The 18441-nt window shown below is 42.6% G+C and overlaps 1 protein-coding gene and 1 non-coding gene across 2 annotated transcripts; one reads left to right on the forward strand and one right to left on the reverse strand.

The window, feature by feature from the left end:
- Positions 1 to 1452: 1452 nt before the first annotated feature.
- On the reverse strand, positions 1453 to 1529 carry TRNAA-UGC (transfer RNA alanine (anticodon UGC)). Its single transcript is given in 2 exon segments — positions 1453 to 1488; positions 1493 to 1529. It is a non-coding gene; the product is annotated as a tRNA-Ala (tRNA).
- A 6113-nt stretch (positions 1530 to 7642) lies between these two features.
- Positions 7643 to 14451, forward strand: SPINK2 (serine peptidase inhibitor Kazal type 2). The gene is made up of 4 exons (XM_059924083.1): positions 7643 to 7710; positions 8530 to 8573; positions 13521 to 13630; positions 14406 to 14451. The coding sequence occupies exons 1-4, from the start codon at positions 7653 to 7655 to the stop codon at positions 14449 to 14451; spliced, it is 258 nt and encodes an 85-aa protein (XP_059780066.1). The 5' UTR covers positions 7643 to 7652.
- Positions 14452 to 18441: the final 3990 nt, after the last annotated feature.

The following is an 18441-nucleotide window of genomic DNA, read 5'->3' on the forward strand; positions in this document are numbered from 1 at the left end:
CTCGGGCTCCAGTAGTTGTGGCACACGGGCTTAGTTGCTCCACTGCATGTGGGATCTTCCCGGACCAGAGCTCGAACCTGTGTTCCCTGCATTGGCAGGCAGATTCTTAACCACTGCGCCACCAGGGAAGCCCAGAATCTGTATTTTAATTCAGATCCCCATGTGACTCATCGGCACATTAAAGTTTAAGAGGTGCTGGTCTATAGTAGCACTAAGCAATAGAAATATAATGTGTGCCACGTGTGTAATCTGAAATTTCTAGCAGCCACATCTAAAAGTGAAAAGAAACATGTGAAATTAATTGTCATCATAGTTTATTGAATTCAATAAATACAAACTGTTATAATTTCAACATGTTATCCATATAAAAATCATTGAAATATTTTACACTCTTTTTTCTGTTAAGGTTTTGAAATTCGGTGTGTATTTTACCCTTACAGCACATCTCACTTCACACCAGTCACATTTCAAGTGTTCAATAGCCACATGGCTAATTCCTACAGTATTAGAAAATGCAGCTCTAGAGTTTAGCTTGCAGATGAGAACTTAAGGTTAAAGTAAAAAAAATCTGTGAGTGAACCCAGCTTCAGCACGTATTATCTTTGTGATCTTGAGCAAATTACTCCTCTCTGGTTTCCTTTCCTCATCATATGAACAGGGAATAATATTAACTATTTCACAGGGTCGCAGTGAAGATTAGAGATAACGTATGTAAAAGTACATAGCTATTACTTGATAAATGGTGACTATTAATACTCTCCTCTATTTTCTGGGCTTTATCTAATTATATGCAAATTTTGCCTCTTTAATAAGTGACACATTAATCACCATCATTATTATTTTTTGCATAAAGTTTTCTTACAATTTAATGGTAAAACTGTTAGTGCTTCTCCATGTGCTTTTTAGTAACTGATTCAAAATATAAACAATTTAAATCCTTGCTTCCTCAGTTAGATGATGGCATAGACTCTGGAGCCAGACTGTGGAGGTTCATATCCAAGCTGCGTCACTTACCAGCTGTGTCTGAGTTTCCCCATCTAAATAGGGCTAAAAATACTCTCTATCCTATGGGGTTTGTTGTGAAGATTAAAGGAATAAATACATAGAAATTCCTTACACCAGTACCTGACCCATAGAAGGCATTACACAAGTTATAATGTTAATAAAGGACCTATTCACAGTAACAATTATGAAGAGTTTGGGGATATTGGAAATGCCAAAGTTAAAACGTTAAATAAAAGAAACAACCCAAAATGGTTTTTATAGTACAATCACAGCTATATTAAAATCAAAGTAGCTTAGAATTATGTCTAGGAGAAAGACACCAAATATTAATTTTGATTGTGTTTGGGAGACAGAATTTTTTATTTTTTTAATATTTGTTTATTTGGCTGTGCTGGGTCTTAGCTGGGGCATGCGGGATCTTTGTTGCGGCGTGCATGTGGGATCTAGTTCCCTGACCAGGGATCGAACCCGGGCCCCCTGCATTGGGAGCAAGCGCAGAGTCTTAACCACTGGACCACCAGGGAAGTCCCGGGAGACAGAATTTTGAGTGATTTTTTTCTTTCTGCTTTCCTAAATATGTATTAATTTTGTAATGAGGAGACAAATTAACTTTATTTCTGAAACTGCTTACTGTTGAGAGCATGGGGTCTGGAATAATATAATGCTCCCTGGGGTTCCCCTGAGGGCCCTGTGGTGTGGTGAGTGAAGCAAGCCAGACAGAGAAAGACAGATGCTGCATGACCTCACTGACAGATGGAATGTAAAAGAAACCCAAACTCATAGAAATAGAGAATAAGAATTGTGGTTGCCAGGGGCTGTATGGGTGGGGAAATGGGGAGATGTTGGTCAAAGGGTACAAACTTCCAGTTATAAGATGAGAAAGCTCTGGGGATCTAATGTACAGCATGGTGACTACGATTAACAATACTGTATCGGGCTTCCCTGGTGGCGCAGTGGTTGAGAGTCTGCCTGCCGATGCAGGGGACACGGGTTCGAGCCCTGGTCTGGGAAGATCCCACATGCCGCGGAGCAACTAGGCCCGTGAGCCGCAGTTACTGAGCCTGCGCGTCTGGAGCTTGTGCTCTGCAACAAGGGAGGCCGCGACAGTGAGAGGCCCGCGCACCGCAATGAAGAGTGGCCCCCACTTGCCACAACTAGAGAAAGTCCTCGCACAGAAACGAAGACCCAACACAGCCATAAATAAATAAATAAATAAATGGATCATCACGTTTAAAAAAAAAAAATACTGTATCATATACTTGAAAATTGCTGAGATTATAGATTTTAAATGTTCTCATCACACACACACACACACACACAAACGCAATTTGTGATTATGTGAGGTGATGGATGTGTTAAGTACTTTGTGGTAATCATTTCACATATATTATGTGTATCAAATCATCACACTGTATATTTAAACTTGCACAATGTTATATGTCAGTGATAGCTCAATAAAGCTAGAAAACAAAATAAGAAATGAGGAAGAAAAGATTCACTTCATAGATTTCAGAGAAGCAAATGTTAACTTTATTTAAATTTTAAAAAATATTAAAACAGGGAATTCCCTGGTGGTCCAGTGGTTAGGACTTGGTACTTTCACTGCCAGAGCCCAGGTTAAATCCCTGGTCGGGGAACTAAGATCTCACAAGCTGTGCGACGTGGCCAAAAATAAATAAATAAATAAATAAATAAATAAATAAAATAAAAATAAAACCCCAAATTCTCTGGGTTCCAATTCTGGCTACGCTTTCACTAGCTGATGGCCTCAGTTAACTTGCTTAACTGCTCTGCGCCTTGATTTCCTCATCTATGAAATGGGAATAATAATTATACTTAATTCATAAGAGTTGTTGTGAGGATTAAGTTATATAATACTTGTACAGGACTTAGGAAAATGCCTGGCACATAATCACAATGTTTGCAATAATGAAGATGAAGATGAAGAAGGGGAAGAAGAAGAGGAGAAGAAGAAAATGGAGGAGGAGGAAAGGGAGGATGAGAAGGAGAAGGAGGGGCAGGAGAAGGTTTGTATTAGTGATGTGTGCCTCCCCTGGGTTTGAATCCTGATTCCTACTGAGGTTTAAATCTAAGGCTTAAATTCTCTCAGCCTTAGATTTCTCATCTGTAAATGGGATAACAATACAGGCAATATGCACAGATCACACAAAATTGAAAAGGGGGGGGGTGGGTTCCCTGGTGGAACAGTGGTTAAGAATCCGCCTGCCAATGCAGGGGACACCGGTTCGAGCCCTGGTCCGGGAAGATCCCACATGCCGCGGAGCAACTAAGCCCGTGCGTCACAGCTACTAAGCCTGCGCTCTAGAGCCGCAAGCCACTACTACTGAGCCCGCATGCCACAACTACTGAAGCTCGCACACCTAGAGCCTGTGCTCCGCAACAAGAGAAGCCACTGCAATGAGAAGCCTGCGCACCACAACGAAGAGTAGCCCCCGCTCGCTGCAACTAAAGAAAGCCTGCGCACAGCAATGAAGACCCAACGCAACCTAAAATAAATAAATTAAAAAATAATTGATACGGGGAATAAATAAGATGATTCATGTATAGTGTCTGAAGCACAATAAGCTCAATAATATTAAGTATTTCTAAGAAGTTAAAGCAAAATGGAATAACAATGTCTACTTCATAGGTTATTGTGAAGATAAAATGAGAGCTCTTCGAAAACTAAAGTACCATAAAAATGAGGCACTAGTTAAAAATGTCAATTCATTTCCACTAGATGGCAGTAGACACCACCAAATAGAGCTGAGCCCAACTAAACAAAGAGCTGAGGGAGAACACAAATACAGGATAGTTTTCATACAGTTACTTACTTGGCCTAGTCCCACTTCTGTGATTATGCGGGAGAACACAAATACAGGATAGTTTTCATACAGTTACTTACTTGGCCTAGTCCCACTTCTGTGATTATGCGGGAGAACACAAATACAGGATAGTTTTCATACAGTTACTTACTTGGCCTAGTCCCACTTCTGTGATTATGCGGGAATGTGGATGAAGGGCATATGTTATTTCAAATGAGTGAACTACCTGCTTGGGCTTAGGAATCTTTTTGTTTGACGTAAACTGTATTTTCCAGACTAGACCTGGACTGAACCAGGGAGTATGTCACAGATCAACACTGACACACAGATATGAGGCAGAAAAGAAACAAATCTGCCAATGTACTAACTTGTTGTGCCTCTTTGGTCAAATTATTTCTCATCTCTAAACCTCTCATTAAGGTTTGCTGAATAGCCACAAAAATTTGTATGTATTGTGGAATCAGTCAATATGTCAAAGGGAGTTTCTCAAGGGAAAAAAAAATAATCAGTAAATAAATGTTCTCATACTATACGAGGTACTGTTAGAGGTCATTGATGAATGAGTCTCAGAATAACCTTTCTTTTATTTGTTAATTTCTTAAAAATATTATTCTTGTAATACAAAATGATACTTTTTTTTTAAAACAATGATCAGACATTGATTCTTTTTTTTTTTTTAATTAATTAATTAATTTATTTTTGGCTGTGTTGGGTCTTCGTTTCTGTGCGAGGGCTTTCTCTAGTTGTGGCAAGTGGGGGCCACTCTTCATCGTGGTGCGCGGGCCTCTCACTATCGCGGCCTCTCTTGTTGTGGAGCACAGGCTCCAGACGCGCAGGCTCAGTAGTTGTGGCTCACGGGCCTAGTTGCTCCGCGGCATGTGGGATCTTCCCAGACCAGGGCTTGAACCCGTGTCCCCTGCATTGGCAGGCAGATTCTCAACCACTGCGCCACCAGGGAAGCCCAAGACACATTTCTTATTCTATCTACTTCCTCCTCTAGAACCTGCCTCCAGGGGCCTCTTGCTTGTTCCATTCTGGATTGGCTGAACTCTAGGACTGCTATACTGCTGCCTACTAATTCCTTTGCTTCTCTCTTGGGTTGGAATTCCTGTTTCCTGGGTCCTATGTTTTCCTCTTTTTGGTCTACTTTCCTGTTGTGATGTCAGTTTAATATTTCAAAGATTTACTTATTCACCAAATATTTATTGAGCTTGTGTCAGGCACAGTGCTAGGCACTAGGGTTAGAGAAGTAAGAGAAATAAAAAATGTCACTGCCTATAGGCTCGTGATGTCCAGCTCTGTAACAACACAATGGCCAATGTGATGTGAGTTCGGGGCAGGTGCCTAATCACTTACAAACTGAATAACTGTCTTTGTTACAGATGCCATCATGGAGAAGATGGCAAGAGACAAAAATTTATTGAGTCCACTGTGTCCTAAGTTCTTTATGTACATTTTCTCATTTAATACTCCCAAGATTCTATTGTTATAATACCCATTTTATAGGGGGAAGGCAAAAGTGGAAGCTCTGAGATTCAGAGCTTGTTAAGTAACTTGCAGAGCAAGTATTTGACTGCAAAACTCTTTATAGCCATGTTATACTAAGAAATGAATGCATGCAAAACCAAAAATCAAGGTTTAATTCCCTCTTAACCAAAGAGCTATTTTGTTTATGCATACTGGTGGTTTGTTTTTTTTCTGTGGACCATACTTTTAGGTAAGCTAAGGTCCCGACTCCATAGGAATCCATTTATTCATTTACCAAATATTTGTTGAGCAGTACTCTTCTAGGTGCTGGAAATATGGCATGAACCAAAAAAGAATCACTCCCCTTTAGGAACTGACATGAGGGTGTCATAAATAAATTTTTTTAAAAAGTCAAGTTGAGATAAACCCTATGGGGGAGGGAAAATAAGGCAGGCTAAGGAGAATAGAAAGGAGGGGCACTATGGTTTTACAGGATGGTCAGGGAAGGCATTTCTGATGTGGGGACATGTGAGCTGCAACAGAAGGAAGGGGAGGAGGGAGCTCCATAGATATGTAAGCAGAGGGAAAGGAAAGTGCAAAGGCACTAGGGTGGGAACAGGGAGCCCGGTGGGGCTGGGGAAGAGTGAGTCAGGGGAGAGCAGTAAGAGACCAGCAGAGGCCTTGGCGGCCATAGTAAGAACTTTGGTTTCCTCCTAAGACAATGGAGGCGGGAAGATACTCGAAGGTTTTTGACATGATCCCCAGAAGACTCGGAAGTTTCATAGGCTACTCACTGCCCACCTCTGGCTCCCCTTTCATAGCAAAACTCACAAGAACTGTCTACACTCTCTGTCACCACTTTCTCACCTCATTCCTTCAACCAGGCCATTTGGGATCTGGAACCCATCATTTCTCTGAAAAAGATCTTATCAGGGTCGTCAGTGACTACAATCTTGCCAAAGCTCATGACAATGCTCAGTCCTCCTAATTCCCAACCTTGCAGCAGCAACCCCAGACTCTAGCTTGGTTTTCTTCCTCCTTCACTGGCTTGTTCCTTGTTCTCCATATCTGTCAGAGTTCTGCACATAGTAGTGCCCCAGGACTCTGACCTCTGACCCATGCGGTACTCTTCCTCTGGGCTTTGGGTCAGCCTACCATTGATATGCTGATGACTTCTGCATTTATACCTCTAGCTCCGAATTTGTAATTCCAACTGCCTTGTCCACATGTCCACTTGGAGGTCTAATAGGCATCCTCTCCAAACGTTCTTCATCACAGAAATGGCATCACCACACATCCACCTGTTCAGGACAAAATCCCAGGAAGCATCCTTGATTCTTCTCTTCACTCCACTTGGTTCTGCCTCCAAAAGACATCCTGAATCTATTTCTCACCAGTCCCCTATTATCCATTAATTCCAGCTGCCACCATCCCTTGCCTGGATTACTGTAAAAGCCACCGAATTTCTCCCCCCGCCTCCACTCTTACCTATCTCCTCCATTCTTCATCCAATCTCTTAAGACGTAAGTCATATCAGGGCCATGCCCCTGCTTAAAATCCTCCACTGGCTTCCCACTGCAACAGGAACAAATCCAAACCCCTTATCATGGCCTACATGACCACACATGTTCATGACCCTGTGGTTCCATCACCCTCCCCCTTCCCCCTCCCTCACCTAGGGCTCCAGCTGAACACACTGAGTTGGTTCCTGCCTCTAGTTTTCCGCACTCGCTTTTCCTTGAGCCTGGAATACTTGTCCCCAGGGTCTTCACCAGGCTTCCTTCTCATCCTTCAGCTTTCAGCTTAACTGCCACCTCTGAAAGGCCTTTCCTGACCTCCCAAAGGAAAGTCTTCTCCTCCCACCTCCCAACTCTCTAGCACTTAATTTTCGAAATTACTGTATTCACTTGTTTTGGAGTTCCCCCTGTTACCTCTCCCCCAACACCTACACTGGAAAGCTTCCAGACAGCAGGGACCGCCTTTAAGTTCAGCCCCAAACACTGCTTGGTACAGAGCAGATGCTGAAGAAACTGAGGTTGACTGAGAGCCCGCAAGCTTATCCAGGGCTCTTACACGGTTCTTGTTTGCTGCAGGGAGAGGTGGCCCTCTAATTGCTTACTCTCATCCTCAGCGGGGTGAGGCGATGGGGGGCCAGCCACCACCCCTCCTCTGCCTTCCCCTCCCCCTCCCCCCCCACGCGTCCTTTCCTGCCCCTCCCCCCTCCTCCTACCTGCTCCGTTCTTCCTCCTCTTACCCGCCCCTCCTTCACCCCACCCCGTCGCGTGTCCGACCCGAGGGCGCTCTCCGTGTCGCGCGGGCGCTGGAGCGCAGGGACCCGACGGCCGGCCGCGGAGGATGGCGCTCGAGGCACTGCGCTTGGGGCTGTTGCTCCTGGTCTGCTGGGACTCGGCAGGTAACGCTCACCTGTGGGCCTGCTCCGCGGAGGACCGGCCGAGGAGTTACCGAGAAGGGGTCTCGCTGGCGACTGCCCCTGCCCGGGTCCGGGCGGCTTTGGCGCCCCTCCGCGCACCCGTTACTGGCGGTTCCAGGCCCGCCCAGCGGTTGTCTAGGGACACGACCTTGGGGGTGTGAGGGGCTGGCGTTGTGAAGCCAGCAACCCTCTTTAGTTCTTGCTTGGGCTTCGTTCCCAGCATCTTCTTAGTGACCCTGCTGTCTGCTCTTTCTCCCTTAAAGCAGATTTCCTGGAGCCCAAGATCGGGAGTTGGGTTTTTGTGTACCAGGGGCCCTACAGAACCTCAGCAGGAGATGTACAGGAATCAGGAATTGTGAATGCCAAGTGCGCCGGGCACTCGGGCTCATGAGAAAGGGGCCTTAGTCCAGCCAGACTTGATGTCCACTTAAAATGGAGTTAAAGCGGTAACACCTAATGTCAAATTTTGCATTTATTACCTTGAGCCACAGAGGAAAAGAACATCGTGAATTATTGAGTTTCTTCTCTAACTTTTATTCGGTAGCTCCAAAGTTTCCCAAGCAATCCTATTAGCGTGGTCAGTTACGGAACCGGTACCAAATGTCCTCTGTGTGCCTGCTAGGAGAGGTGCCAGAACACAACTGAACATACTTCTTAGGGGGGTTCAAAGAAGCTAGGCATCGGAGGGAAAGGGAGATACGTGGCCTGTATAAATCACAAGCTGAATTTTAAAAAACCCTTATGAACAAGAATTGACCTTAATTAACCCCATGCTTTAAAGTGTCTGTTTCCTTCTTGCAGCCTCTTTGAACACTCAATTTGCTCACCCTTCAGAATACAGAACAGTAAGTAGGAAACCACTTGTATTGTTTCTACTGATACAGCGAAGCCCTCAACAGTTTGGGTTGGGGGCTGGTTTTCAGGTCTGACCTGCCACTTTCGAAACAGTGGACTGCTTCTTTAGAAACCAGATTCTCAGGCAGGCTTTTTGATACGGATCACAATGTAAAATTTGGTTGACAATAGCTCATGCCTTGAAGGCCTGCTTTGTTTCCCTAATAGTTACACCTTGTAGTAGACATTTTATGTATATTATCAAATTAAATTCTGTGGAAGCAAGCGAAGGCCAACCAAATGAGAACAAGCAAAAGCTAGTTATTCAGAGCCTGATGAAGCAAGTGAATCAGGCATATCACCTGCCTTTTGGCCGAGACTCAAAGGCAGAGGAGTGGGAAAGCTTTAAAGTGGGAAAAAGGGAAGGCATCAGGTGTGCCCTGATCAAAGCTGTTGGCATGGGGAGGCTGTAAGTGGGTAACTAAAGGCAGGAATCCTATGTGATTGGTTAGGAGGGCATATTGGCTTTCTCTGATTGGTCCTAAGTTGGAAGCAGGAACAAAAATTTAGGGAAACTATCAGTTATTAATCAAGTCCTGGCCAATTTGGCCAATTGTTACAGAGCTTACTGTTTGGCTTATTGGACTGTCACTAGAGATAACCATCTGACTTCTGACAAGTCTAATTTATAGCAGGTTGGCTTCTTGGGTTGGTTATTCTAAGTAATGGGTTGGTTTCCTGGGCAAGTTGCTACAGGTTATGGGTCAGAGTTCTATTTTAATATGTGGTCTGACACTGTCCCTTTGTATATGCAGTCTCTCAATTCTCACAATGACCTTGTAAGATAGATAGATATCATTATTTTACATATGGGGAGATTGACCTCCGTGGGTTAGGTAACTTTGAGTATTCAATTCAGTGTAGACCTTTTCCAGGAAACCTTCCCACCTTGTTTTCTTCCTCCAAAGCAGACATAAATGCACTTTCTCTGTGCTTCCATTCAAACTACACTGCATTATCATCACCACCATGCTAGTGTAGGGGAGGAAAAAAATCTTTCCTCTACCCTTCTAAGTTCTCAGCTGGGGCCCCTATAACAAAGGACAGGTTAACAAGAGAAAAATAAACAAACGTTTATTAACAAGTGCATTGTGCATACACATGGGAGCACCCAAGAGATGAGTAACTCAAAGAGGTGGCTTAGAAATCTGCCTTATATAGCATCTTTACCAGAGAGCAATAAGTTTGTAGATAAATGACAGGGCAAAGGAAAATGGTTTTAGGCTTCCAAGGGTGGCAAATAGTGGGAAGATAAATAGTGGGAGGGAACTAATGGAGTAAGGTTTGTTTGCAGATTCCTCAGGTGCCATTTCTGGGCTGATAAGAGTCCAGAGTCATGTCCACTAAAGGAGAATTTATATCCTGCCTTTAGGCAGAAAAGGGGAAGAGAGAGAGAGTTGCATATTAACTGCCTTTAGCTCAAAATAATTTTTATGTCATAGGGCCATATTTTGGGGGTGACATATTCTGATTTTCTTCAACACTAAATGTTTAGATACCATTTACTATGTGCCAAGCACTGTTCTAAATTCTAAATTCTTTATATAGAATAAGTCATTTAATTGTTTTTTTTTTTTTTTTTTTTGGCCACGCAGCAAGGCTTGTGGGATCTTAGTTCCCCAACCAGGGATTGAACCCAGGCCCTTGGCAGTGAAAGTGTGGAGTCCTAACCACTGGACAGCCAGGGAATTCCCTCATTTAACTTTTTATAGCACTATGAAGTAGGTACCATTATTATCTCCTTGGTCAAGGTCACATGGAAATGGTGCAACTATGGGTCCAACCCAGGCATTCTGACTCCAGATTGGTGCTCTTCACTAGCCCATCAGAGCACTGAATTGTAATTGCCTGTCTTCCCCTCCTGTGGTCATGGATGATGTCTTATTTGTTATTTGATACCCAGTCTTCAGCACTTAATGGGTGCCCAATATTACTTTTGATCAGATGACTCGTTTTCTTGGGTTTGATTTTCTTTCAGAAAATGGGGGATAATAACAGTAAAAACTCAATCAGGCATCCTCCACTTCAGCAGACTCACATACGACCCTCTCCTTGCTCTCTGAACGATTCCCACAGCAGATCGATTACTCACTGGTTATAGACAGGTTACCTTCTTGCTTAACTACTCTCCTGTATGCCAGTAAAGCTTATTTTCCATCAGTGGTGTTATGTGCTGACCAAGACTCAGGTGTGCGTGTTCACAAGCCTGTTATGCCAGTTGCCAGTCCTATTTTAATTAAAAATGTAAAGACAGCATAAACATGAGTGTAAAGAAATAAAGCTGTTTATATGAGAAATGTGTCAAATGCTTTTGAAAGACTTGCTGAAAGACAAAATGCTAAAAACAAATTAAATTAGGTGTAGGTAAAACAACTGAAAATAATTGGGGAATTATTTTTTTAAATTGTATATTACCTTGCTGTGCCAGTGTCTATAAAGTCTCACCATATTTAAAAGGGGCAGTTTTACCCCCCAGCTGACATTTAGACTGTCATTTTGATTGTCATGACCAGGGAGTTGTCACTGGCATCTAGTGGATAGAGAACAGAGATGCTACTAAACTTCCTACGGTGCACAGCCTCACACAGCAAAGAATTATCTGGTCCAAAATATGAATGGGGTTGAGAAATTCCATTTTAAAGAAATCATAGGTGATTTATTGTGGGTATGATTTTTGCAGTGTTAGTACACAAAACTCTAGTTGAAACATTCATAGGAAAAGTCTTATGTCTTGTGTCAGGTAGGATTAGATTCAGCTGCAAGAAACAACGACTCAAAATAACAGCTCACAGAGCTGCCATCTTAGGATGTGGCCTTTGGCCTCCCGGTCTGTAAGATAAAAAGTAGAGCTCCATGCACCCAGGAGCAGGATGGAGGAATGGACAAAGGAGAATAAAAATTGGGAGAAGCAGAGGACAGGTACCAACTTTCTTTTAAAGGAGGTTCCCAGAAGCTACTACACAATAATTCCACTCATATCCCATCAGCCTGATTTTGATCATGTGGTCATAACTAGCTGCAAGGGAGGTTATCTTAGTGTAGATAGCATTACAGCTGGCCAAGTGCCCTGTCATTGCCTTACATCAAAAGAGTGACAATTTTATTTTCATTTATATGTTTTAAGATAAAATATTTAGGGTATGTTATATTTTGTGTTACGGTTTACATGCTTTAATTGACTTTTTCAGTTAAATGACCAAGAACAACTTGTCCCAATCTCATTGGATAAGAGGGCATCTACTCTCCTGTGGAAGCCCTGGAAGGCATCATCTTAGTGAGCCTGGAGCTGCAAGAAACACATTAGGCTCCGAAATGGAGATAGAGGGCTGAACAGAGGATGGAAAGGGTCAAAAAATTTCTTTACTTCAGAGTCTGGCCCAAGGCCAGCCCTGCTTAGCACTTTATAAATCCAGATAATGTCAGTAGAAATGTGTAATTCATTTATTAAGAGTGCTAAACAGTGTGACTTACTCTGAAGTGAGGAAAGGTAATCACTATTTACTAAAACATACATGCACACACAAAACAGAAATACAGCAGGCCATATATTTAACCTGTTATTAAAGTGGGACTCTGCACACCATGGTGTGACCATTGTGACCATTTCTAGCCCTGGCCCTGCTAGAGACTAGTGGCTATGCACAAGACATGTTACCTATCCGGCCTCAATTCCATGAAATCTGAGGGTTGAGTTCCATGACCCCATATCGGTTTCTTAGGGCTGCCGTAATAAAGCCACAAACCGAGTATCTTACACAACGGAAATGAATTGTCTCACAGTTCTCAAGGCTAGAAGTCCAAACTCAAGGTGTTGGCAGGGTTGCTTCCTTCCGAGAGAGGAAGTTCTATTCCTCTCGCCTAGTATCTGGTAGCCCCAGGCATTCCTTGGCTTGTAAATGGCATTCTCTCCATGTCTTCACACGATCTTCCCTCTGTGTGTGACTCTGTGTCCAAATTTTCCCTTTTTATAGGGACACCAGTCATATTGGATTAAGGCCAATTCTACTAACCTTAAGTTGATTACCTATATAAAGACCCTATTTCCGGGCTTCCCTGGTGGCGCAGTGGTTGAGAATCCGCCTGCCAATGCAGGGGACACGGGTTCGAGCCCTGGTCTGGGAGGATCCCACATGCCGCAGAGCAACTGGGCCCGTGGGCCACAATTGCTGAGCCTGCGCGTCTGGAGCCTGTGCTCCGCAACAAGAGAGGCCCGCGCACCGCGATGAAGAGTGGCCCCCGCTTGCCGCAACTGGAGAAAGCCCTCACACAGAGGCAAAGACCCAACACAGCCATAAATAATAAATAAATAAATAAATAATTAAAAAAAAAAAAGACCCTATTTCCATATATGGTCACATTCTGAGGTACTGGGGGTTAGGACTTTAACGTATCTTTCTGGGTGGACACAATTAAACCCATAACAACCCCTGAGATCTAATTCTGAACCTACTGCTTTCTTTAATGCTGTTGCTTCAATGCCAGTATCTTAAAAGTCCAGACAGGATTCCTGAGTGTGTCTGGGCATTATGCCCAGGGATTAGGTGGAATGTAACAGGACATTCTCATGGAGGTGGTAGTGAAGAGCAAATTATGAAGCTGGAGGATAGTAAAGTAGGTTTGGTGACATGTCTTGGACTTTCATTTAAAAATCAGCCAGACAGAACCTTCCTCTGAGGTCCTTTTCTTACATAGCAGGTATTGACCCATTGCTTCAACACTGCATCTGATTTTTGCATTAGAAAAACTTTTTTGTGTGTGTGTGTGGAAAATAGAAATCTTTCTGTAGGCTGTTTCTAGGAAATCTAGGGAAGCTTGGGACTTTGTCCTCCCCTCAGCTATTTTGTGATGAGAACGTCTCAAGTTATTCTCCAATTTCTGTCTTCCTTTCTCTTTTCTAGCCAAACTGCAATCAGTATAAATTACCAGGATGTCCCAGGGACTTTAGCCCTGTGTGTGGAAGTGACATGTCCACGTATCCCAATGAGTGTACTCTGTGCATGAAAATCAGGTAACAATTTTACAGTATAAACTAGCCAAGTTTTCTTTAGTTCTTATCTTGCATTTTGATAACTTAGGAAGTTGTGAGTCTTGGACATAAGAATCAAATGAGACATAAGTAGTTCTATTTTAAGACTGACATTTAAAAAGACACAGACTCCTTCAGTACATTTTCTAGGTCAAGGTTAGAGAATGAGGTGAGTGATTAATCAATTATAGACCAAATAATGAAGTGATGGTACTATCCAGGGATGGGTAGTTTCCCAAAATTAAGAATATATTTAGTAGTTAAACTCTGTGGAGTAGTAAATGTTCTATTAAATTCAGAGGGCATGTACAGGCAACCTACACAGCCTGCACTACTGGTCAGAAAACAGATCTTAATAACTCTACCTGTTAGAATGCTCAGTAATAAGTGTATTGATATTATACCTGATGCCCTTCATGTAACATACCTGACCAGATCAGGTGATCATGACTCCCCCTCCAGGTATGCTGCTTTGTATTTCAGGGGTCCATTCTCTGAACTCAGTCTTCAGGAAATTACTAGGGCTTCTCAGAGTGATTCTTTGGGGATAGTTCCTTGTGCCATTGGGTTAGGAAAAAAATGGCCGAGTTGGGCTTTTGCCCTCATAATTTCCTAGATTTAGCTTTAAAAATGACTAATTAAGTGTCACCCTGGAAAGAATCTAATGTATAATGATGTGGGTCTTTTTAATACAAAGAGGGGGACAGTTTCAATATGGTAGGTAATAAATGTGTTTTTATGGTTGTTCATTTTGCAGGGAAGATGGTCATGATATTAAAATAATCCAAAGTGGACCATGCTGATGGAACAGTTCACAGAAGAGAAATTGGAGAAACCACCTTTAACAGCACACTAAATGAATTTCATCTTCCCTTTTTCTCTTTTCCTATGTTACTCTGTGTGAAATGTTAACCCACATTTTCTGAGATGAGGTATGGAAGAGAGCCATAGACTGTGACTAATAATTAAAACAAACAAACAAAGATACTTGTTTCTTGGCTTTTGCACCTTGAGTTAAGCTTATTGCCCAGATGACTTATGTGCTGCTTTATTTAGTTGGAATAAAATCAGCATCGTATTCAATTACCACTGTTCCCTGTTGAATATCCATTCTCACTGAGCAGCCTCATGTGGCTCTTTTCCTCTGAGGCAAAAGTGAATTTCACTAAGGGAGAAGTAGAGTCATTTTTTTAGAGGGCAAGGTTTATTCTCCTTCCCCATTTCCCTAAATCTTGGATATGTAATGTATGTGTAACTGGTACAGTGTTCTGCACAAAGCAGATAATGTGAAATGAGACACTGGAGCTGACTTTAGCCTGAGCTGGTAGAGTCCAAGAATCATGCAGGTAAAAATACTTATAAGATTCCATAACTCCTTTCAAAACAGTGTTCCTTCAGGGTTAATGCAGGAATTTGCCTTTTCCCTTTTTTTAGAACACTGATTCTCAACCCTGGGTGATTTTCCCCCAGGGGACATTTGCGACTATGTCTGGAAGCATTTTTGGTGTCACAACTTGAAGGGTGGGTGATCCTGACATATAGCGGGGTAGAAGCCAGGGATGCTGCCAAAGACATCCAGCTCCCAACAACCAAGAAATTTTCAGTCCAAAATGTCAGTAGTGCTGAGATTGAGACATCCTGTCTTAGAGTTTGATGCAACATAAAGAACAGACATAGCAATAATAAAAGTGACCAAAGGTTAATTTAGAAAGATAGTGTTTTCCAGATAGAGGATTTTGAGTCAAGTCCTGGGTTTAAGTGCATTCTAGGGCCAGGAAACTGTGAGACGTGAGACAAGAGGTGGCTGGGAGAGTGTGTAGTGAAAAGAACATGGCTTTGGGGGATGGGCTAAACGTGAATTTGAATTCTGATTCCAACACTTACTTGAGCTTCTGTTTTCTTATCTGGAAAAGGGGGATAATGCTCTACCCATGGAGCTGCTGTGAGGAAACTGCTTAGCACAGCACTTGGCACATGGAAACCACTGAAATAGTAGCTACTGTTACTTAAGTACCCCTCTTAGGGAAGAAGAAACTGAGGCCTGCAGAGGCAAACCAACTTGCCCAAGGTTATAGAATACATGCAAAACAGTCTGGACTAGAAGCCTGGTCTCCATATTCCCAGACCTCTGTTCTTAAATGGAACAGAGGCAATGAAGTGGGAAGTTGTATAACATAAATGTGCCACAATTACATTATGTCTTGTAGTTATTTTTGGCTTAAAAGTTTTATAAAAGTGGTATATGATTTTCAGAAAGTTAAAAAAAATACACAGAGGGCTTCCCTGGTGGTACAGTGGTTAAGACTCCGCCTGCCAATGCAGGGGACACGGGTTCGAGCCCTGGTCTGGGAAGATCCCACGTGCCGCGGAGCAACTAAGCCTGCGTGTCACAGCTACTCAACCCCGCGAGTCTAGAGCCCGTGCTCCGCAACAAGAAAAGCCACCGCAATGAGAAGCCCGCACACTGCAATGAAGAGTAGCCCCCGCTCGCCTCAACTAGAGAAAGCCCACGTGCAGCAACGAAGACCCAACGCAGCCAAAAATAAATAAATAAGTAAATAAATTTATTTTTTAAAAAATATACAGAAATATATTTAAAAAGTGAAAGTCTTTCCCATACTAGCCTCCAGAGGTAACCAATATTAACCTTTTGGAACACAGTCTCCATAACTATGTGGTATATATAAAATCACACACACACAGAAATACACCCCTGTCCTGTAAACTTGCTCTCTCCTTATATTTGTTTTTTACGTCAATATATGTAGTTTGTTCTTTTTAAAAGCTACACTTAAAAGTATTTTATTGTGCCATAAGTTATCCAGCTCTATTGATCTGTATTCAGATATTAGGAGTCTCGTGGTTGAAACTGGAAGAATCCCAATTCAAACTAGTCTTAGGTAAGGAGGAAATTGGCCCATTTAGTCATATTTGCAGAAGAGTTGGGGGAGTCTTCCTTCATAGACTAGCTTTACCCCCTGTGTGGGAGGCAGAATTGGCGGCTCCAGATTGTGTCCTAGCAGCTTCCTGACCTGACAGGAGATGATTCTTTTGTAACAGCTCCAGGTGAAAAAGTCTGCCTGAGTCACAGCCCCACCACCTCACTACCTGAAAAGAAAATGACCCTTTTCTGCGCCAAGACAGATCGATTCATGCTGGATCACACACCCACCCTTCAGGCCAATTGCTGTAGTCACAGGAAGTAGGGTGATATGTGATTGGTTCAGCTGAGATGAGCACTTGGGTGCTCCCAGAGGGAAAAAGGGGAAAAATTCAAGAAGAAAAAATATCAGTAGATGTTAACTATAGATTGCTTAGAGTTTTTAATGATTATAAAACTATTTCAGAGAATATCCTTATAAATACATTCTTGGCACTTGAATGTATATATGTATATATACACACGATGAAAATAACTTTAAAATATCTAGAAGAAAGTTATGCTCATGCAGCATACACTAATCATCTGTTTTGCCCAGCAACTCTTCCTTCTTCTGCTCCAAAAAAGCACTGTTTCTGCTTCCCACTCTCCTCCACTGCACTCCGGACTTCTGGCTGAATGGAGCTGCTGCCTTCTTACAGGATCCTGTATCCCTGACCCTGGTGACAGGTTGAAGGGTGAGCACCTGGTCTAAATTAGACCAGTCATGACCAGTAATAATTCCCCCTACCCTGGTCACAGAGGTTGGTCTGCAGTGGCTTTCTGACCATTCAGAGTCCTTCCTCAGAGAAGAGCCCTTTTCCTTTTAGGTGGTGGGATTGAGAGTCTTTGTCACTGAAAGCTGCTGGAAGCCATGATCCCTCACTACAAAGAAAGACTGCGGTAGGAGAGCATGAGGCCAACATGCCACGGGGAGCAGAGACCCGAGACCCAGAGAGTCTTGGTGGAGCTCAACATTCTGGTTCCAACATAAAAGACCCAGAATTGCCAAACTAATACTGAGGAAAAAGAACAAAGCAGGAGGCATAACCCTCCTAGACTTCAGACAATACTACAAAGCTAAAGTAATCAAAACATCATGGTATTGGCACAAAAAGAGACATATGGATCAATGGAACAGAATAGAGAGCCCAGAAATAAATCCACAAACTTAGGGTCAGTTAACCTTTGACAAAGGATGCAAGAATATATGATGGGGAAAAGATGGTCTCTTCGGCAAATGGTGCTGGGAAAGCTGGACAGCCGCATGGAAATCAATAAAGTTAGAACACACCCTCACACCATACACAAAAATAAACTCAAAATGGATTAAACACTTAAATATAAGACATGACACCATAAAACTCCTAGAAGAGAACATAGGCAAAACATTCAATGACATAAATTGTATAAATATTTTCTTTGGTCAGTCTTCCAAGGCAATAGAAATAAAAGCAAAAATAAACAAATGGGACCTAATCAAACTTATAAGCTTTTGCACAGCAAAGGAAACCATAAACAAAACGAAAAGACAAACTATGGACTGGGAGAAAATATTTGCGAATAATGCAACCAACAAGGGCTTAATTTCCAAAATATACAAACAGCACATACAATTCAATAACAAAAACCAAACAACCCAATCGAAAAATGGGCAGAAATCCTAAATAGACTTTTCTCCAAAGACGACATACAGATGGCCAAGAGGCACATGAAAAGATGCTCATCATTGCTAATTATTAGAGAAATGCAAATCAAAACTACAATGAGGTACCACCTCACACCAGTCAGAATGTCGATCATTAAAAAGTCTGCAAATGGATTTCCCTGGCGGCACAGTGGTTAAGAATCTGCCTACCAATGCAGGGGACAT

This window comes from Balaenoptera ricei, chromosome 5 (assembly GCF_028023285.1).
Source record: "Balaenoptera ricei isolate mBalRic1 chromosome 5, mBalRic1.hap2, whole genome shotgun sequence".
NCBI lineage: Eukaryota > Metazoa > Chordata > Mammalia > Artiodactyla > Balaenopteridae > Balaenoptera > Balaenoptera ricei.